Genomic DNA, 21,662 nt, shown 5'->3' on the forward strand with positions numbered 1-21,662 from the left:
TTCACGATTTTTGCGTTTTCTTATAGAATCGAGAATAGAGGTGAATTGCTATTTGTAAATTTAAGACAAAGATTTAATAAGGAATAGATTTTTTTTGTGGATTAAATGTTTCATAAAATAATTTATTTAGAGTTTTTTATTTTCATGGCATTACTGTCTTGCTTAATTATGAAACGTTACACGTTGTTGTCAACTTTGACAGTGACGTGTAACATTTTATGTTGACTTTATGTACGATAGTCGATTATAATATATTGATTGAATTTTAATAAATAAACTGAAAGAAGTTAATATTATAAATATGTCGACTAAGAATAAAACATCAGATGGTGCTAGTAAAGGCAAAGTTACAGAGTCTCTTTGGACAAAAGCGTTTACCTCCAACACAGAATGGCCCGACAAGGTTAGTTTTTTAATCACGGGACTCTTGATAACTTTAAATATTATCAAGGTATATATTAAATTCTATTGCTGCTCGAAATAAAAAAAAAAATAAACAGTATTTTACTCAATACTTTATTATGACAATTTGTCTAAGTTATTTTAATTAGTTCTCGTTCTATTAATTAAATATGCACTTCTCACTTAAAATTCCAGTACATTTGTAAATTTATCATTTATTATAAAGCGAATGATGGAAAGATTACGAGGTAATAATAGGTACATAAAAAAATTTCAAGTCGTTTTGTTTTTAAATTCCACACATAAAATACTCATATATCAGACCAAATTATAAACTGAAAAATGTTTTGTGTTTTGCAGGAAGAGTTTCTTGATGTTATCTATTGGATGAGACAAGCCATTGGTATAGTACTAGGTCTCTGTTGGGGTCTTATACCTTTGAAAGGTTTTATCGGAATCCTGTTGTAAGTATGCTTTACTTTTTTAAAGAGGACTTTAAGTAAATTTAATATACATAACATAGTATATGAATTTAATTAGTAGTCGTGATTTTATGTAATAAATATATACTTAAAAATATAATTTGTATGTTTGTTTGCCTTTTATTGTGACACAGAACATTATTTTCAGATTTGTGGCTGTAAATGCTGGTGTTGTATATTTCTATGTTAGCAATTACCAAAACATTGATGAAGAAGAATATGGTGGTATGTGGGAGATCACTAAAGAAGGATTCATGACTGCTTTTGCTGGATTTTTGGTAAATATATAAAGTTTCACAATATATATAAAAATATATAAGTTAAGTTATATAGAGCGTCGGTGGCTCAGGGGTTAAGCACTTGACTTGCAATCTGCAGGTCTTGGGTTCGAATCCCGCCATGTACCAATGCGTTCTTACGGTGAAGGAAAACATCGTGATGCAACCTGCACATATCTGAGAAGACATTCAATGATATGTGTGAAGTCGACCAATCCGCATTGGGCCAGCGTGGTTGACTATGGCCTAGTCACCCCTAAATTGGGGTAGGCTCCGAGCCCCTCGGTGGGGACGTATAGTGAGCTGATGATGATGATGATGATATAAAGTTTATCTATTTCAGTGATTAAATGACAGATTTAAGATGCCTTAAAAGCTTTAGGTGTTCTTAAATATTGTTTAGCACAAAGTATTAACACCCTATAGCTAATATTTATAATGGTTTATATTTTACAATTTGTTTTTCCTTTTTCTAGATCCTAAATACAGGCAATTTATCCACTTTTTAATCTTATATAAAATCTGTAAATTATGTCTTTAGTTGTATTATTTAGTAGCAGTTACCTGCAACTTTGTCTATGCATGATTAAAAAAAAACTCTAGACTATGTCATAGGATAATCTAGCTTCCCAACAGTGAAAGAATATCCAAATTGGTTTTGTAGTTATGGAACCAATTTGATGCAAACAAACAAATGAATCTTTCCTAATTATAAAATTAGTAGAGATATTATTATATAATTCCTACAAGAAAATTTCATTATTATGAGAAATAATTTATTTTGTATTTCAAGATATATTCATCATCATCTCTCTGTCCTTTTCCCAATCACGTAGGGTTGGCACACAAGTTTTTATAAACCTTAAAGTTTTGGCTTTAGTTTTTACGGCTGGCCATCTGCCTGTCGCCAACCCTACTTGGGAGAATATAACCCTATTTCAGGATATATTAACAGATGTTAATGGACTTCTTTATTACAGGTGACATGGATAATTATTTACACAGGATTACATGGAAGTGAGAGTTTATGAAAAGATAGTTTAATGAACTGAGGACATAAGCCAAGAATACTGCCAAGTGAGAACAAGGATAGTGATGTGTGTCTCAGAAGTTGAAGGTAGGCTTAGATTTTTTTTGTTATATCAATAGATTATTTTGCAATCGCATAATTTATGATGTGGTTCATGTTATATTTTATTTATTTGTGCGAGAAATATTTTTAATTCTTAAAGGAAACTAAGATAAGTACATTTGTGCAAAGTAATACTCTGAAAAGCAATGTTACCATATGATTAAAATACATTGTTTAGAATCTGGTAAATAATATAATAATAAAATATAATTCTGATGTTTTAAACAAAATCTGAGTTTTAATATATTTTCAATGAATAACTAATGCATCTTTTAAGATATAAGTGTATGGACTAAATAATTGAAGCAATAATATTATTTAATAATTTTAAATTTTTTCAGATATATGTGTGTATCTTAATTGATTAGTTTGGTTTTTTTGTGTAAAATTGTGATTGTGTCATTAAGGAAAAAACAATATGTTATATATAATTAAATACATATTATGATATAGTATTTTTTACAGTTGGCAGCTGACAGCTGTACAAAAATTCAATTCAGATATTTAAATTAATTTATTTATAGGTATTTTTTACCTTTTATTGTTTATTTTGTCTTATCATGATGTGTTTTTGCCAACAAACAAGTAAAAATATACATAGTTCTTTTTGAATGTCTTGGAGTCCCAAAGTCATCGAGAAGTTAAGAGCCGAAGATATCTGATAATATAGCAGGGAAATAATTTTTTTTTGATGTTATAAAGTATAAATAATTCGAGATACTGATTTATTGAGAGTTCAATGGAAGGGAACGGATTTTTTTTGGACTTACTGAAGATATTGATATGGTTCGAATTATAGAAATCCCACTTTAATAAATTAACTTTCTAAAAAAAATTCTTATATGACCAAGTATTCACTGTTCATTGGTCCAATAACTTGTAAGTGAATATTAGTGAATAGCGCTGATTCGTGTATTTTTTAAAATGCATACTGTGGGTTTTAACTGCAGACATGTATACTACAGTCATAGTCACCCCTTATATTATCTTTGAAAAAAAACAGAGACAATATGTGTCACAGCAATTGAAAACATCAGTACTGTATAAAGCTTTTTCCATTCATAGGTAATAATAAAAATGAAATATATTTAGTGTTGTTAAGTTTACTGGGATGCTATTTAATATACAATGATAGTATTTGCAATGCAATAAATAATAATTGGGCCTAGCACGAATATTTGTGACAATCGACATCGTATCGTCAACGTCGTATTTATTCAAATTTGTGCAGCTCCATTTGACATGATTGAAGATGACGATACGAAAGCTATTATATCGATATCGCAAGTATTCGTGATAGGCTCAAATTCCTTGCCGAGTGTAATTGAATGTCAGTATCAGAGATATGAATTTCTTTTCTTTATATGTTCTTCGAGTTCCGTTTTATGTTTATATAGAGGAAAATAAAATACATAATATAAATATGAAATGTTGTAATTGTTTTTGAATTAATTGCAATTTATTTATTATGTTGTAATTTAAAGGTTTAAGGGCTTGTGCAGATAAGGGACTATTCCGGAAAAAATTAAAATCATTGGGTAATCCTAAACAGAATAGGTCGGGATTTTAATCTTTCGTAGGGAATAGTTTCTAATCGGTACATGCTCTTGATACAAAAATCTGTGTATGAATTCGGTTGTCTATTGTATTCTTTTGAACAAATATTAAAATGGTTGATTTATTATTTTGTTTTTTATTTCTTTAAGAAACTTATGTATTTGGTTCACCTAATTGCGTATGGGACATTACAGTTTGAAAAAAAATTTAATAACCTCAGTTATTGAAAAATAAATATAAAAAACACGCTACGCTACAGAAACATGCAAAATGGCGTATGTAAAAAATAAAACAAGTTATTTTTAAATTGATTTTATTACACATCAATATTAAAAATAAGTACTGCAATAATTAAACAAAACAATAAAAATAACCCTGCAGTTTTAAATCCGTAGATTAAATATGACAAATGAAATATGTGAAACCATTATGTTTACACTATTTAATAATGTCCAGTTTACATTATTCCAGTCCATTGGCCGAAACCAGCGCTGGATTAAACTGGAATACGCTGTATGTGTTTTAGAGAATTACAACATTCCAATTGTAGTAACCGATTGATAGTAGAGTGCTTCGACTGGACTGGAATAATATAAACCGAACATATAAACATTAATTCCTCAATTTCACAGACAGTTATAGTTTCGAAACTGACAGTTATAGTTTACATAACATAACAGGAGTGAAACTTGTAGGTATTTATTAATTCATATCGTCTCTGTTTTGCCAAAGAGAATGTAATTCAATTCAATTTCCAAGCAGTGGCTTTTAGGTGTGCCAACTGGGCACTGATTGTTTCGCCAGTGTCGCGTTAAAGAGAATGTAAAGGATGAAAAAGTTTCACGGCAGTCGATATGACAGCTCGATGTCGATGACACTTGATTGAATTTTACATCAGTTTTACGTTCCGTTTTCATATTCCACTTTATTATTTATGATGTCAACTAAATGCCCTGTTTTATATAGACTTAAAAATATCAATACACAGACCTGCTGTGTATTTTTATATAATTAATTACCGCATTTAATAAAAGATAAAGAATAATTTCAAAAACATACATTAGTACGTAAACTATTTCAGAACGTTTACGTAGTATTTTTTTTTTTTAAAAAAGATAAATACATAAAATACAGTCAAAATCTGTTATAACGACATCGAAGGGACTACTCATATTGAGTCGTAAAAACCGATAGTTGTAACAACCGGTGACAGGTATTAATAGGAAAGATATGTATATAACATTCAGCCAGGACCTTTGATTTTGGTCTATTTAACCGGTATGTTGTTCTAAACGATGTCGCTATAAACGGTTTTGACTGTACTATTCTTTGGATATTTTTAACTATTGAATATGTAATTGAAAAATTGACTTATTATACAGACCTGCTGCTATACTTATTTACTAAAGATAAAAAACAATAAAAATTCATATAACTTTATATGACTTAACAATAAAAATAAAAACTAACAAAAATACTTAACATATTTTACACAGATAAGATTATGAATGCTATATTTTAGGCATCGATTTGTGTCAAAATTAAATTAAATTCAGCTTAAAAACAGCTGATAGAATTTCATCTAATGTTAATCAGCTTATTAATATGGCGTCTAAGTAGAAAGTAGGAAATACCTCTATAGTTATTTTTTTTTATTATTTTATGACCTGGTAACATAGACTTTTAGGTCATCCTCTATAGTTATATAACATACCAGTGAAGATATTGAAATAGCCAGTAGATTAATATAGTTCTTTTCAAATATCTTAGCGGCCAAAGGTCATCTGCATCATGCTATACCTCAAATTGTGTTCTCTCGTGCAAAATGAAGAGCAGTCAAGATATTTCACTACTATTATATGAATATAAAATTAGATAGATTTTCAGGTATTAGATATTCATAATTATGTACTAATCAATTTAGTCCTCTAAGAAAAAAATGCATTTAATCACTTGATTATTTGTAATTTCAAATGTTCACATAAAACCTATTTTCCACTAATGCGACTTTATCACGCTCAAGTACTATTTTACAACCAATATATGTATATTTTATACTGGTGCAGCAGTCGCATACGGCTAATTCAGTGGAAAAAGACTCTAACTGTGTAAAGAAGACTTAGTCATCACGCCAGGTGACCAGTACATCATCAGTGCGATACCGCTGCGTGATAGTGGAGTCTTCAAACTCAGGCCTGGCGCCAGATTGATAAGCTAGGGCTCCAGCGTGGGCTATCATCACTCCGTTATCAATACAGAAGCGCTCATCACTGGCGAATAGTTTCGCTCCTCTCTCAGAGCACATCACACCCATCATCTCTTGCAGACGGAGGTTACAACCTACCCCACCTACGATCAGTACCTGGAAGATGTGGTTGCATATTTATTTGTAACCATGATTTGGCTGTGAAAAAAGTAATGAGATTGAATGTGGAAATAAAGGTAGAGGAAGACCAAAGAAAGTATGGATGGATTGTGTGAAAGAGGATATGCGTAAGAAGGGGGTAAATTCAGATATGACGGCTGATAGAGATGTGTGGAGAAGTAGTAGGTACATACTGTGCCAACCCTCCATAGGGATAAAGGCAGATTGATGATGTTGATGATTTGGCTGTGAAGGACTGGATGCTTTATCGTTGGTTTCCGAGACCATTATTCCTGTTTAACTATCATTATCTTTGACAATATAGAGATTTTGGCCTCAGAAGCCAACGATTAATGCATTATTGAATACGAAAAAGCTGAACATTCTATTGATTATGAAATGTGGAATCCTTATTGATAAACAATTTTAATAAAGTGGTGGGTAAGATAATAAAATTTAACTTTATTTTTTCTTTGTATTATTTGGTTTTTGTTGTACGTATCTTCAAAAACCACAATAAAAAGACTTCCATTTGAACACAAAATGATTAGGTATTATAAGATTCGGACTTTATGACTGCTTGTTACGGGCTTTATACTAACCTCCTCGGATCCACAGTGTGCCATAGCCCTCTCGGTGATCTCGACCAGCATGGCGAAGACTGTCTCCTGCAGCGAATAGCACAGATCCTCAGGAGTATACTCCTTCAATAGCTCACTGATCTTGTCCTCCATGTACGACAGGATGCCAGAGAAACTCACATCCATACCTAAATAAACATTTATAACCTTAAAATTAAATTATGGAAGGAAAGTATTTTTAATTTAATAAAAAAATAATAAAATTTACAATCTATTTGTTTTAAAATTAATTACTTTACCTTTAACACTGTAGGGTAGGTGCAAATATTTCTTTCCCTTTTTGGCGGCTTGCTCGATGTTATAGCCGGGGCTGGGTGCATTGGATAACTTCAGTACCCTGGCAAATCTGAAACAGGTCATATTTTATAGTTATGTGGTGGGAGCATTTGACCTAATATTATGTGTTCTCTTTCTCAGCAAGAATGGAATACCTTTGATGGAAAGGGGATAAAAATATCCATCTCCTTCCCAAACAAATACTCTTTCCTGTCCTATGATTAATAAAGTAAGACAAATTCAGTCAGATGAAATATAGAATATTTGAGAATCAGTCTTTAAAAGGTTACAATTCAATGTCATTTTGTCAAAGTAAATTTTCAATACCTGTCCAAGCAATTGCCTACTGCAATATCAATGGTCTCCCCAAAGATTCTGTAGCGTTGCCGCGAGTAGGCGATGATCTGCGTATTGCCTCCACTCACATACAGCACTGTCGGGTTCTTAGCCTTCGTTATAAGGCGGCCCATTTCAATATCTAGATGTAACTGGTTAAGGAGTTTAGATTTATCTACAATAGAATATCCTAGATGTATCTTAAATTTTTTTAAAGTCTCACTGGTTAATATTTCTGAAATGTTAATGTGTTTTTTTACGTAAGCTTGCGAATTTAAAAAAAAAAAGCTTGTTTTAAAAGCTAAATTCTTTTAAAGTTGGCATTATCAAAATAAAGTGTAAAAAACAACAGACTTGATTAAATACATTAAAAAAAAAACATTCAAATAACAATTATGAAGGCATAAGAAGGATGTTATCATTTTGTCTGTATAATTAGTAGTATGTTTACTGTGAAAAGGATACGTCCAATGCAATGATTGACTCCTATTATTGGCTTGTTCCATATCTTAGAGCAAGTGCGGGCTACAATCGCACAAACCAACAATGGTGCACCCATCCCTGGCCCCTTGGTATAGCACACCACATCAATATCACGAGGAGAAAGACCAGATTCAGCAAATGCCTCACGCATTACTGCATGTATGTTCTCCTGATGATGTTCTGCCGTCTCTCGAGGTAGAAATCCTTGGAAGAATATACGATTTCTTATTTTTTTTAATGTATAGATGGAAGAATGCAAGCCTTCTTTTTTCCACATCCATTTATCAAAATACAAGTTAAATATATCTTTTGGCCTCTTAAAAGTGAATTTATTTTTCGAAAAATACAAATTTTCACATATTACTTTGCAAAATAATCAGAATAAATTCAAATAAACATATGTTAATGGATCCTTCCGGGATCCTTTGTGGATCATGCTTCTATAAAATGTTATCTGTTGAAAACTATAATATTTACAAATTAGCGCATCAAGTTTTATACAATATAGCAAAATTAAAACACTTGTTTATATTGAATGTTTCAATAGATTTAAGAGTTTAATCGTAATTCGTAACTAACCTTCTCCAGGAGGTGTGATATATGTACGCCTGCAATTAGCAAGTATTTTTCCATCTTTAACAATACCGACGCCAAGCTTATTAGCACTGCCCTCAAATCCAATGGCAGTAACCATGGTTTTTATTAATATATCACTCAATTTATATAAAAAAAATTAAGAATGTTTACAAATTGCGGCTTCGGCAAAAATTAGAGCTTTTGATGAAAAATGTCAAACTGACATTGACAGTTTTAATTCGTTGAATCTTTGCAGCATTGGATACCAGGTTTCAGTTCAACCAAACCTTGTCATCTTCAAAAACCGTTAAAATAAAAATATACTTTTTTGTCATAACGATGTATTCATCATATTCATATCCCCTAATTATTTTTAACGAGTTCAATTCATTAATAGAATTCTACTGTAATGTGAATTAGGTTTCATAAAATAAAATAAGACTTTTGAGAATAAGAACCACATTTAATTAGAAATGCAGAATAAACTAAATACAGGATGAAAATGATATCATAGAAAACAATATATTTATTGGCACAAGATACATATTACGCTTATATAATTACTAATAAAGAATCAGATGTCTTTAAGCTTCCGCAGTTTGATCATTAACTTCATCTACAAAATCAGCCATCATGTCATCAACGGAAATATCATCAGGTTTAGATAATTTATCTGTAATATTACTATCAGGAACTTGGGTTATCATTTCATTGACGTTACCATTAGTCTTTTCAACCCCATTCGTTAGTATGTCATCAGTTGTTACTGCGTTATTAGTTACTACGTCGTCAGTAACTGCTTTGTAACTAGATGTTACTGTGTCATCAATTGTTATAACATCAGAAGTTTGGTTGGATTCATTAACTTTTTTGGCGTCTTCATCCTTATTAACATCTAATGTAACTTCGTCACTTTCCTTAGTTTTTTCTATTTCGTTATCTTGTGAAGTTAGGATAACTTGCCCGCAAGTTATTTGAACATCGTCTGTGTCATTAGTGCTTGGTAGATTATCATCATCCATTTGATCTAGAACCCTCACTTTATCGACTGCGGTCGGTAAATCGTAAGCTACTTCCATAGACAATGTTTGATTGTCTTCATCGATGTCATCATTTGATATATTTGTTTCTAATTGTGTCTTTGCGTCATATATACTTGTTGCTTTAGTTTCCATTTCTTTAACATCTTCCGATATTTTTTCAGCTGAATCAACTATTTGATCTTCAATTTCTTTTGTAGTTCCATCCACATCTTCTATAGAATTACCGGCTCGCATGTCCACATCTTCATCATCATTATTTGTCACTTCTTCACCAAGTTCTTCTTCATTCCCTTCAATTTCTAATTCTTCTGTTACCTCTTTATCTTTACCATCATTAGTTATTTCAACAGAACATACAGATTCACTACTAATACTTATATTATCTTGATCTAGGCGTGGTCTCTTCTTTGATGGTTCATCGTGAATTGTTATCACTTCAATATTTTCTTCATCAGGCATTCTGCAAATGTAGTTGCATTATTAATACATAATTCAAATTTAATGAGTTTAATGTTTAAAAAAAATCATACCTGTCTCCAAGGAGTTTTTTCAACGCCTCTACGTTTCTTTCTGATACAACCCTTGATTTTTCGATTGGATCCTTTTCTTTTGGCAATTCTAGTGCAAAGTTGAGTGATGGCGGAGAACAATGTAAATGCATCCTTATATCCAGTAATGCTTGCGAACAGAATCTAGCTATCTAAACATAAAGTGAGATAGTTAAGTGAAGTTTTGTGACTATGTTTTACTATCTATGGTTACTAGACATATTAGTAGTATTCGTAATAGAGTTCTTTATAGAGTAAAAAGTAAACCATCAAATAAGAAAAGCGCTTTAAAAAGTGTTAAGCTCACTTTTGCTGAAAATATAATAATTATTTGAAAATATAAATCAACATTTTAAATTTTTATCCTAGAATACATATGGGTCATTCCATGTCAAATCGACAAATTTTTTACTTGACCCCCTTTGATTTCGCTGAAAATTTTCTATCTTTTTCTACCCCCCGAAAGTATTTTTCAGAATTTTTTTCCCGACTCAAAAAAAGTTATGAATTTTTGAAAAACCGATCTTTTATTTTTAAATTGCCAGAACTTTTTCAAAAATTGACCGTTTGGGAACTTTTTTATTTCTTTTATTTTTTCAAAATTTTTGTTTTAAATGTAGTTTTAGAAAAAATATGAAAAAATTTTCAGAATCCCAGATATATGAAATATTTTAGTTTTTTTTGAAAAAAACGTTATTTTCTCAAAGTCCGACCGTTTTTTTTTTAATTTTTTTTAGCTCTAAAAATACTTCAACTAATTCTGCAATGATCCCCGTTAATCAAAAGATGTGACGACAATCGCTTCTATTTTTTTTTCTTGATTATAAAATTGTCGATTTGACATGGAATGACCCATATATTTTTTTGAAATTTTATGAGATAAAATGAGGCTGTATTTCTATATAAAAAATTCAACATACTTCTATACATTGGTTATTGGACAATGTGCTATATAGTTGCAGACAGTACTGTGTTGGCGGAGGTACTGTCGAAGGGGTCGTCTTTCTGGAAGCTTCTAATGTACGTAGCAATGATAGTACATATTCATCCGAGTATGTACTAGCATTAAAACATTCACGGACTAAATGTTCTTGGAATAACTGGAAAAAAAATTAATTAAATTTTATTATCTACACTAATCTATATATATAAAAGAAAGTCGTGTTAGTTACACTATTTATAACTCAAGAACGGCTGAATCGATTTGACTGAAAATTGGTGGGCAGGTAGCTTAGAACCAGGAAAAGGACATAGGATAATTTTTACCCCGTTTTCTTTTTCTTTTTTTTTTTATTCCGCGCGGACGGATTGCGGATAAAAGCTAGTTTATAATATTAGTAAGATAGTCACTCTTCACCTCAAAAGATGCCAGAAACTAAATTGAAAAGGGTCGCGGGTAAAAGCTAGTATTATAATAAAAGAAAGATTTGATTGTATATTTGCATTGAAATTGAAAGTATTGAACTGTTTTGATAAATTCTTTCACTGTTTGAAAGCTACACTATCTCTGAGTGACATAGGCTATATTTATAACTTGTTTTTTTAATTCAGTTCGATTTGAAGAGGTCATGGGCAATTGCTAGTTATACATAGGAGTATATACTTTTAAATACATTTAAGTGATATACCTTGTGCGTAGTTGGCTTCAAAAATACCCCACAAACGGACAAGAAGATTTCCGCACATCCTAAAGCTGACATAGCAATGTCATTTTTGATTTCTTCAAATCTGAAAAAAAAAAAATATATGGTCAAAATATACAAATACATAATAAATATATTAACACAAAAGAACTTACTCTACAACTTTATTCTTCTCTCCTGGAATGTGCGTAGATATTGTGCTTTCTTTTAACATTTGATTCTGGAGTTTTCTTCTAGCTTTTTTGCTTAGATTTTTTAAAGGCTGCCCTCCAGTCATCTGTTAAATCAAATATCTTATTTAATAACTAAATTTTGAAAATAAAATAAAGCGTATTTGACCTCCGTGAGGAAAAGAGTTACATCTCTTAAAAATTTCGATCCATAGTACGAAAAGGGTCATATTTATTATTAAATCTCTCAAAAGATGTCACTCTTTTCTTTGCATGGGTCGATTTATGTACGAACTAGCTTTTACCCGCGACTCCGTCCGCGCGGAATAAAAAAATAGAAAACGGGGTAAAAATGATCCTATGTCCGTTTCCTGGTTCTAAGCTACTTGCCCACCAATTTTCAGTCAAATCGATTCAGCCGTTCTTGAGTTATAAATAGTGTAACTAACACGACTTTCTTTTATATATATAGATTATATATAACTCACAGTAAGTTCTACGGTTTTCTTCACTGGTGTGATATCATCAATGATATGTGTGGTGATTTCATCTTCCCAAGTGTGTCCCGAGAGCCGGTGCGAGTGCAGTGTGGTTAGCCAATTGCTTAGACTTTTGTATGTGTGACTGCGGACTTGTCTGGAAACATGTTATAACATAATTTCCACTGCAGAGATGCATACAAAATCCATGAACGATTAATCAATACCTTTATTATGAAAATAATTTTAATCAAAATCTTACTGATGCCTAGAATTAAGATAAATCTAGCAGTCGCCCGCGATTTTGTCTGAGAAGAATTAAGAAATTAAAAAAGTAGCCTATAATATGATCAAGCATTAGTTACCTTCCAGTCAAAGTCCCGTCTAAATAGGTCCAGACGTTTTGAAATTAAAAAAAATGTTTTTTTTTCGATAGTACATACAGACACTCCAATTTTATTAATAATATTGTTAGGACTGTTGAGGGTAGCCACACAAAAGGTTTTATAAGGAAGTATGCGCTGCTGCTCGTGGCAGTCTCTTTTTCCATCCGTCATTGCGGAACGTCTGACATTTTTGTTTATTTACGTTCGGTTTGAGTTTATACTACAGCGAGGATTATTATGAAGTAGAGTTAAATTCATTATTTCGCTGTTAGTTTAATTCTTTTAAAATACTTTTGCATCAAATATATTATAATATATTAATGTATAGATAATTTATAGAATAACAAATAAATGACATTCACCTTGAGCCTTCAGTTTGGTTGTCAGAAGTCCATCTAAATGTTTGCATCACTATCCTGAAGACTAAAGGTGAAAATGGTATCAGATTTGCTCCTAAGCTGGAAAAAAAATTAAATTACTCAAGTAGTTTTTTTTGCTTAAAATTTGACATTATTAAGAAGGGATAAGACTTAAACTAATGAGCGCAGGGTGAGCTCAGTGCCTAACCCACTTGACTTCGTAATCGTGTGTAATCTGCAAGTCCTGGGTTTGCATCCTGCCATGTACAAATGTGATTTTCGGTTTTATTATTCAGATATAATTAGTCCATAATTTTGATCATAGTAGCTATGTTGTAGAAAAACAAAATAAATTCTTACCAAGCATTCAGTGCATCTAGTGTTCTAAGCGCTTGAATTTTAAGTGAACCAACATCCGTGACTTGTGATTTCTTGCCGCTGGTAACACTCAGTGAACGGACAATTACATTTAATATAGTCTGTGGCTGAATCGGCTTTGGAACTGGATAAATTTCTCTATAACAAAATTAAATTAAGTTTAAGTTAAATGCAAACAGTTTCATGAATAAAAATATTTGTGTTTGAATTGAAATATTTAATAAGATACCAAGAAACAAATGTTTTAAAAAAAAAAAAACATTATCATCATCTACCTGCCCTTATCTCTATGGATGGTCGGCACAGTATGTACTACTCCTCCATACATCTCTATCAGCCGTCATATCTGAATTTACCCCCTTCTTACGCATATCCTCTTTCACACAATCCATCCATACTTTCTTTGGTCTTCCTCTACCTTTATAGCCATCCATATTCAATCTCATTACTTTTTTGTTTATATGAACATCATCACTCCGCATAACATGAGCAAACCACGCTAACCTTCTGCTCCTCAATTTCTCAATATCTGGCGCTACCTTAAAACTTCCTATGATATACAAGAAATTTATGAAAATATAACATTTTACGAAAAATAATTTATGATTTATTTATTTACGAGTCTATTGCTTAATCATAATTATTACTTACACAATCATAGCTTGTATAAAAATAAATACATTTCTAAGTCTAGTCTGCAACAAGGTTTGTCTGTTTGTAGCCCCAGCTGTAGCAGTGGAATTTATTTTAGACAAAGCTGCTGTTAGCGGTGAACTTGAATTCTTCTGTGTATCATTCTGAAATTATAAAAAATTATACTTTTTAATTTCTTTAGTGATGATGATGTAATCCTGGCCGATGTCGGCCACGGCGACTGTCTTCAACTCCGGTTTTGACGTTGGTGTGCTCGCATGTGGCTTATGCATCCAATTTTGTTTGAAAAAATGCTCGCACATTGCAGACACGAGAGCACACCGTTCACGTAATTATAGCTGTTATCCGGACTTTCAGATCGTCGCGTCTGGCATCTAGCTCAAGGAGCCACCGGTTAATTTCTATAGTAACATTATAATGAAGAAAGATTTCGGTGTTTATTTGCAATGAATAGGCTCCTATTGAAACTACGGAACCAATATGAAAAATTCTTTCACTTCTTGCAAGCTACAATATCCTTGGGTGACATAGACTATATTGTAATATTTTTTTTTAATTTCTTGAGGACGTAGTTGTATGCAAATGCTAGTACTTAATATGTTGAAGTAATATTAACAGTGAAAACAATGAACAATTTCATTATTGCATACCATAGTATATTATAGAGAAACTAGCTGTTGCCCGCGACACCATCCGCGGGCAGTTAAAAAAAAAAAATTAAAAATAGATGTTGGCCGATTCTCAGACCTACTGAATATGCTCACAAAATTTCATGAGAATCGGTCAAGCCGTTTCGGAGTAGTACGAGAACGAAAACTGTGACACGAGAATTTTATATATAGAGAAATAAATGAATTTAATTTTATTAAATTAGTTACTTCTGAATCTTCATCATGTTGTTATTATCTATGGGCTTAATTTTTTTTTAAATGATACAACTCTTTCATCAAAAGCAAACAATAATTGTTAAAGAGATTGAATTAACCCATTTGAATGAAATAATTATATCTCTAATAAGATGTAACTTTTCTTATTTGATTGTTGTTGCAATATAGAGTTCAAGATCAAACCTTTTTACTTCCCTTCTGGTAGAGTTCAACAGAGGGAATGAAAAGAGCATCAATAAGGGAATGTGCTGCATCACATAGGAGGGTCATCTGATCCCGCCATGCTGACTTGGCTGTGACACTTTTATCTTGAGGCCATGATACCTGGGAATAAATATAAGTAACTTTGTAAATATCAACTGTTATAGTACAAGTAGAATATAACAATACTGTTTATTAACAAGTGTGAACACAACAGCGAGAACTCAGCATATTACAATATGGCCTAATAATTTTCAAAAAGATTTTTTAAGTTTGAATTATAGTTTTTTTTATTATATTACTGTAAATTGTTACCTGTTGTAAAGCATGGGCACATTTAGCTGCTTGTATGACATCATAGTAGTTACTGCTATTTATAAAATGTGTGAGGTGTGTTTCTATAGTAGTCTTATGAGTGGAACAATATCTGGGGAACCTAGAAACAAATAACTTCTCTTATAAACAAACTAATTTTAGGGATAATCTCTGTATACATGTGTTTAGCATTTATACAATTATTTTTATGTAAACGTAGTCATAATGTAGTAGAAAGAATGATGATAGGTTATAATACCGGCTAAGTACATCCTCTAACGATCGCAACCATTTATTGCAATTAGCTTCAGTATATTTAACTATGTTTTGGAAAAACGAAGTCAGTACTTCTTTGACTGCGTCGCTATTATTTGGGTCAACTTCACGCACTTTCTTCAAAATTTCAGCTGTAAGAAACGAAAACTGCATTATAAAGTGGCAAACACGAAAGTTAAAATTTATTATTCAAGTACGTACACATCTTTGCTAACAATCAAAATTTCCTTTTGAATGATTATTTCGTGGTTATTTTTAAGTCATAACCAGTCTTGAATTCTTATTAAATCAATTATTTATTCGGATAAACATGCGTGTTTGATCTGACAGCTAAATGACAGTGACTGGGGGTGACAGCTGCGATATTTGTTGCGTTCTGTTACGCTGCGCCCTTAGTGGCTGCGCTTGAGTACATTGAGAAGATTAATAACAAATTTAGTTATGAAAAATATGAGGATACTGAATAAAAATGTTTAATAAGTGATTTAAAACATGTTTGGATGTCAAGGATTCTTCTCATGAATTTCCTTTTATCAAACGTGTTACGATTTTACTCGTTTGGATTGTGTCACTGTCACATTTCTGTCAAACAACAAAACAATCGTCTTACGATTTATAAACTGCTTTTGCATCAATTTTTAGCTGTTTTATTTATGTTTCATTGTTTTAAATGTAGTTTCTTGTACATTTTGTGTTATCAGACGTAAAGGACCAAGGCAGTAAAAAAGTGATTGTTTAAAAATGTCAACATTCACAGGTTTTAGTGAGGAAGATTTAAAGAGAATTAAATCAGCGGAATCTTTCAAGAGTAGCGGTAAATGCAATTGTCATGTTATTACTTTTTTATATTTACATGAGAAACAGCTTACCACACACAACCGAGTTAGTTTTTGTTATGTTGTATGTATTGTTTTATGGTACATGTGAGCTTGAATTCATATGTTTACGTCACCGGAAAAAATTCAACATCACACGTATTATAAATATCGCGAAAATTAGTCATATCTTCATTTGTATTATGTTTTTAAATTTAAAAAATCATGCCATATATTTGAAAACATAGTCCAGTGTTGAAATATTCCAAAATCAATTTTAAAGTGTAAATATCACTGTGCAATTTTTAAATCCTTTAGAGATAAAACAAAATTATCTTTTATTGTATTAGGATATAATTAAGGTAAAGTAAATTTGTTCAAATAAAAGTTAGTTCAAACAAAAAATCTGTTCTGTATTTTTTTATTGTAGTATGAATGAATAAGTGCATGGAGGTTTAAACAGGCTCATTATCAATGTGTTTCCACAGGAAGCCATTTAAAGATAATTGAACATTTTATTGCATATCCATTCCAATTTAAATATTCCATAGCTTTATCAGTTAGTATAATTATAACTGCCATCTGTATGGTTTGATTATATGAATTTATATATGATTTATATTGTGATCTAAATTGACCTACAAATTTTAATTAACAAAATGATAAATGTAACAAAAAAAAAGTTGTTAATTTTATCTTAAACGATATCATGTTGTGAGAAGTATATGTAGTTTAAAAACATATATCAATATGGTAAGAAATTTTTGATGATTCTTTATATTAACACATTGTTGACCGGTCACGAGTTTATTCGTGTTTTTATGGCCAAACATTGCTTACCGGCTATGAATAAACTCTAGATGCACTTTTTTCACATCACTGTTGTTTTCTCTGTTGGCGACCATACAGTGCAATGGTTAGTGAGTATAACAAGCTCTCTCTTGCTTATAAGACCCGCCAAATCTTTTTTTTGTAAAAAAAATATTTAATAATTAAAAAAATTTAAAAAACGATGACGGAACATTATGAAGAATCTTTCAATGAATTATACGCGGATTGTTTATCTAATTGATTTTCAGTAAAATTGCCGGTCAACAATGTGTTAATAAGAAGGAATTGAACACCTATTAAAAAGATTTTGGGTACACATCCACAAATAAAATTGTTTGAATATTTTTTTTTTGGGACCACAGTAAATTTCAATTTAAAGCAAATTAAGAGGTAGTGGCAGCAAAATTACTTCAATAAGATTCTGTTCAAAAAATCAATAAAGTTGTAAATAAGTCTTATAAACTAGCTTTTACCCGCGACTCCGTCCGCGCGGAATAAAAAAAAAAAAAAAAAAGAAAACGGGGTAAAAATTATCCTATGTCCTATTCCTGGTTCTAAGCTACCTGCCCACCAATTTTCAGTCAAATCGATTCAGCCGTTCTTGAGTTATAAATAGTGTAACTAACACGACTTTCTTTTATATATATAGATATAGATTTTATCAAGTGTTTCATGTAATTACATCAATAATAACACCAATACTATTTTTCAACAGGTATAATAGATCCTGATTTTGATTTAAGTAATGTACGTAAGATTGAGAAAATAGGTGCAAAACCGAAAAAAGGTATAATTAAAAACATATCACCAATCTTACGTAAACAAGATTCAGATGATGCTATTGACAGCATAGAATTTAGTAAATGCAAACTAAGTATAAAGACACCAACAACACCTTCAGAACACACTCTTAGTAACATTGATGATAAAGAAGAAATGATTGAGGATATAAAGAAGAATGATACAGATGGAGAAAATGAAGAATCTAATAGTTTATCAGGAGAAGAGATTGAGAACAGTTTAGATAGAAGAGATAGTATTGTGACACCGGATATAGTGAGAGGTGTTGAGAATTATTCAGAGGATGAATTGGCAGCACATAGAGTGAAACTTCAAGAGCTGCAACTGAAACAGAAATTGATGGAAGAACAAAACAAGAAGAGAAAAGAGATGCTAGCAAAAGCGCTAGCAGACAGGTAATATAAAAATCTTTTACATTTTTTTGTATGAAAAGGTGGCAAACGAGCAAACGGTCACCTGAATTCGACGAAATAGCGAGGCGACCGTTGCCCATGGACATTCGCAAATGCAGATGCGTTACCTATCGTTACCTACCTACGTTAATCAACAGAGAAGGGGGCGCACAGAAAGAGGACATTTCCCCTTCCTAGGCGTCCCCTGTTCCTCCAAATCCACTTCCCCTTCTCATCCTTTCCTAATAAGAAAAGATTGTAAAGGGGAAGAGGAGTAAAATTAGGCCGCAGGCACCACACTCATCAGACGAAACGCAGGATTGCTTCCACTTCACGTCTGTCTTCTGTGTGGTCGTGGTATTTCACCGGGCGAGACGGACAATTCGTGCAACAGATATTGTTGTTGCTGGCGTCTACCACTGTTGAAACATGAATGGTGCAACTTTCAAATTATTTAGCTAGAGAAATTGTTCTGTAACCTGATTAACAGTTGCAAATGGTTGCTAAGTCGGTATTGATTTTATTCCTTTTCTTCTGGAGCAAGGGTACTTTTAAATTTTATCTATTCTCATTTTTTGGGTATGTTATTAGTTTTTAACAGTGTTTATGTTAACTTCAAATAGTGGCAAGGTTAAAGACTGTGTTAGTAGGTTGGTCTATTCCTATCAAAAAAATCGCAACGGAAATGTGTAACTAAGAAATACCAAAATCATGATTGCAAATAAACTTCAATCGTTAAATAGACTTCTTTCCATTAATTCAATCGTGTGTATGAAACATCAATTTTATCTATACACTATCAGCCTATCTTAAAATACGTTGCGACACAGAGCGAGTTTTGGCGAGCGAAATAGTCCAATTCAGTGCTGTGATAACTGTTCAGTTTCAAGTATGTGTTACTATGAGCAAATGGTATTACCTACTCACAAAAACAATATGGTAAATAATTTCGGTTTCATATAATTTCAGTGCTTATTATCTAATATATAAAATTCTCGTGTCACAGTTTTCGTCACCGTACTCCTCCGAAACGGCTTGACCGATTCTCATGAAATTTTGTGAGCATATTCAGTAGGTCTGAGAATCGGCCAACATCTCTTTTTCATACCCCCCCCCCCAATTTTTTAACTGCGCGCGGACGGTGTCGCGGGCGACAGCTAGTATATTAATAAAAATGTTTGATAATTATGTACCTAATTATTGTTACACGCGGTTTTTTGCGGTAGGCATAGGCGGATTTTTTTACACGTATTTTTGCCCCATCCGATATTAAGGGTTAGCTTTTATAGTAATTGTTACATCTTCGATAACAAGTTCCAATTTCGGATACCGATCAAAAGAAAATTATCTTGGCATGTTCTTCTATAGTCTGGAATATTGCCTTTCGAGTTTATATGAGATTTTACGATACCTCTTTTTCGTTTAACTACAGATTTTAATCTTGACATATGTTTTTTTAGGACAAGACAAACAGAAGAGGAAGTGCTAAGGCTGGAGAAAATAAAAAAAGAGCTACAAGTATTAGATGGACAGTTCTCGCATGATGTGGCTTTGTTAAGAAAGAAGATTGATCAAGCCTGTTTAAGTTACTCTGAAGCAGAGTAAGTATAGAGAAGTATTTGGTCCTTCGAGCATAATAAAGCTATTTATTATGCTTAGCAAAACATTTGCAGTTACTTTATTTTTGCGGATTTTTACAGGCGTAGGTGGTCACTTAATATTAGATGACTTATCATAAATTCTCTGAAAATTTTTATTTTCGTTATATTAAAATTTTCTTAATGTTCGTCTTTTTCAATTTCCAGAAAACAATATTTGAAAGTGGAAAAGGAGTTTCTTCAAGCGAAAATTAATTTGCAAAAGGAAAAAGAGAAGAAAGAATTACTTACAGAACATTTGTGTGCTTTGATCACACACAATGAAACGAGAAAAGCGCAAAAATTGGAAACTTTAATGTTGGAGCTTGCAACGGATAAGAAAATTATTGTCAGTGAGACTGAACCGAATCCTGAACCACATATAGAAGATAAAAAACCAGTTATTGTGGATGGTATCGATGAGAGAAATGGTAAAATGATAGAAATAACAAACGATAGTTGATTTTAAAATAAAATTTATTTATAACAAATTCTCTAACATTAGTGTCATTACTATCTATGAATGTTGCCAGTATCGAAATATTTAATTATTAAATAACTTCCAAATATGTTGGTGCAATTATTTAAAAACTTTATTTATATGTGCCTTATTATTTATAGATATGTGAACTTATCTATTTAAATGTTATTAAGAAAATAGGTCGTGTAAAACATGACAAATTTTAGTTTTAAGGTTAGATATAAAAATAATTTTATTGCATTTCAACTATATTTAAAATTAATACATTGTATTATGATTAATAACTAAATTGAATTTAATTTTTATTCAATTACACCTAGAATTAACATATTTTTGTAACTATTTTTTACGATAATAAAAAAAATCTATAACATTATGGTGGAATTTTATTTTTAAATCTAAGGAATTTTTCATGCTTAAAATTTCTAAGATTTATAACATTTGGACTTAAATTAATATGTTGATTATTTATAATTTTTGTACTGTTGCATGAACTTAAAACATTTGAATGAAACGGAACATTCTCAATGTAGAAGTATAGTAGTATACTCTTGGAATGTTGAAAAAAAGACGATGTTATGAAAATTAACAGAATAAATTAAATACCAAAATATTTTTTCTTGCACAGAGTAAAAAAGTCATAAAACTACGTAAATGTAGTTACACTTTCAAGAGTCTCATCTATAAGTATAGTACAGTACAATAAGTTTTTGGAACGAAGTTCCTTATCGCGCGTTGTGAAAGGGGGCTAGATGGAAAAAATTCTTACGAAAAGTTGTCACGACACTTTTTGCTATAGTAAGTATGTTAACGACGAATGAGCGCTACTTCACCATGG

At 31.5% G+C, this 21,662-nt stretch overlaps 4 protein-coding genes across 4 annotated transcripts; 2 read left to right on the top strand and 2 right to left on the bottom strand.

Moving 5' to 3' along the window:
• The first annotated feature begins 218 nt into the window (after positions 1–218).
• Positions 219–2,412, top strand: LOC106718943 (respirasome Complex Assembly Factor 1). The gene is made up of 4 exons (XM_014513147.2): positions 219–403; positions 763–866; positions 1,033–1,162; positions 2,143–2,412. Exons 1-4 carry the CDS (start codon positions 302–304, stop codon positions 2,191–2,193), a joined length of 387 nt encoding a protein of 128 aa, XP_014368633.1. The 5' UTR covers positions 219–301; the 3' UTR covers positions 2,194–2,412.
• A 3,363-nt stretch (positions 2,413–5,775) lies between these two features.
• Positions 5,776–8,733, bottom strand: LOC106718934 (probable tRNA N6-adenosine threonylcarbamoyltransferase). Its single transcript, XM_045680271.1, has 6 exons — positions 8,532–8,733; positions 7,935–8,156; positions 7,461–7,611; positions 7,097–7,203; positions 6,819–6,985; positions 5,776–6,213 (listed from the first exon to the last, which is right to left on the bottom strand). The coding sequence occupies exons 1-6, from the start codon at positions 8,644–8,646 to the stop codon at positions 5,971–5,973; spliced, it is 1,005 nt and encodes a 334-aa protein (XP_045536227.1). The 5' UTR covers positions 8,647–8,733; the 3' UTR covers positions 5,776–5,970.
• Positions 8,734–9,092: 359 nt separating this feature from the next.
• On the bottom strand, positions 9,093–16,212 carry LOC106718920 (proline-, glutamic acid- and leucine-rich protein 1). The gene is made up of 13 exons (XM_014513122.2): positions 16,069–16,212; positions 15,851–15,998; positions 15,592–15,712; positions 15,259–15,399; positions 14,186–14,331; positions 13,517–13,672; positions 13,160–13,255; positions 12,421–12,568; positions 11,918–12,039; positions 11,748–11,847; positions 11,040–11,219; positions 10,102–10,271; positions 9,093–10,031 (listed from the first exon to the last, which is right to left on the bottom strand). Exons 1-13 carry the CDS (start codon positions 16,070–16,072, stop codon positions 9,113–9,115), a joined length of 2,451 nt encoding a protein of 816 aa, XP_014368608.2. The 5' UTR covers positions 16,073–16,212; the 3' UTR covers positions 9,093–9,112.
• Positions 16,213–16,433: 221 nt separating this feature from the next.
• Positions 16,434–20,915, top strand: LOC106718930 (RAB6-interacting golgin). The gene is made up of 4 exons (XM_014513134.2): positions 16,434–16,681; positions 18,229–18,709; positions 20,167–20,307; positions 20,512–20,915. The coding sequence occupies exons 1-4, from the start codon at positions 16,609–16,611 to the stop codon at positions 20,804–20,806; spliced, it is 990 nt and encodes a 329-aa protein (XP_014368620.2). The 5' UTR covers positions 16,434–16,608; the 3' UTR covers positions 20,807–20,915.
• The last annotated feature ends 747 nt before the right edge of the window (positions 20,916–21,662 follow it).

The sequence above is a fragment of the Papilio machaon genome, chromosome 12, assembly GCF_912999745.1.
Source record: "Papilio machaon chromosome 12, ilPapMach1.1, whole genome shotgun sequence".
Classification (NCBI taxonomy): domain Eukaryota; kingdom Metazoa; phylum Arthropoda; class Insecta; order Lepidoptera; family Papilionidae; genus Papilio; species Papilio machaon.

Excerpts from the sequence above, each read along its gene's own strand:
- LOC106718943 (XM_014513147.2), top strand. The coding sequence starts at position 302 with ATGTCGACTAAGAATAAAACATCAGATGGTGCTAGTAAAGGCAAAGTT. Across the intron at positions 404-762 it reads ACACAGAATGGCCCGACAAG|GAAGAGTTTCTTGATGTTAT; the intron begins GTTAGTTTTTTA and ends TGTGTTTTGCAG. Across the intron at positions 867-1,032 it reads GGTTTTATCGGAATCCTGTT|ATTTGTGGCTGTAAATGCTG; the intron begins GTAAGTATGCTT and ends CATTATTTTCAG.
- LOC106718934 (XM_045680271.1), bottom strand. The coding sequence starts at position 8,646 with ATGGTTACTGCCATTGGATTTGAGGGCAGTGCTAATAAGCTTGGCGTC. Across the intron at positions 7,204-7,460 it reads GTAGGCAATTGCTTGGACAG|ATTTGCCAGGGTACTGAAGT; the intron begins GTATTGAAAATT and ends GACCTGTTTCAG. Across the intron at positions 6,986-7,096 it reads CCTACCCTACAGTGTTAAAG|GTATGGATGTGAGTTTCTCT; the intron begins GTAAAGTAATTA and ends ATGTTTATTTAG.
- LOC106718920 (XM_014513122.2), bottom strand. Across the intron at positions 15,400-15,591 it reads GTGCCCATGCTTTACAACAG|GTATCATGGCCTCAAGATAA; the intron begins GTAACAATTTAC and ends ATTTATTCCCAG. Across the intron at positions 10,272-11,039 it reads CCAATAACCAATGTATAGAA|ATAGCTAGATTCTGTTCGCA; the intron begins GTATGTTGAATT and ends CTTTATGTTTAG.
- LOC106718930 (XM_014513134.2), top strand. The coding sequence starts at position 16,609 with ATGTCAACATTCACAGGTTTTAGTGAGGAAGATTTAAAGAGAATTAAA. Across the intron at positions 16,682-18,228 it reads GGAATCTTTCAAGAGTAGCG|GTATAATAGATCCTGATTTT; the intron begins GTAAATGCAATT and ends ATTTTTCAACAG. Across the intron at positions 20,308-20,511 it reads TTAAGTTACTCTGAAGCAGA|AAAACAATATTTGAAAGTGG; the intron begins GTAAGTATAGAG and ends TTCAATTTCCAG.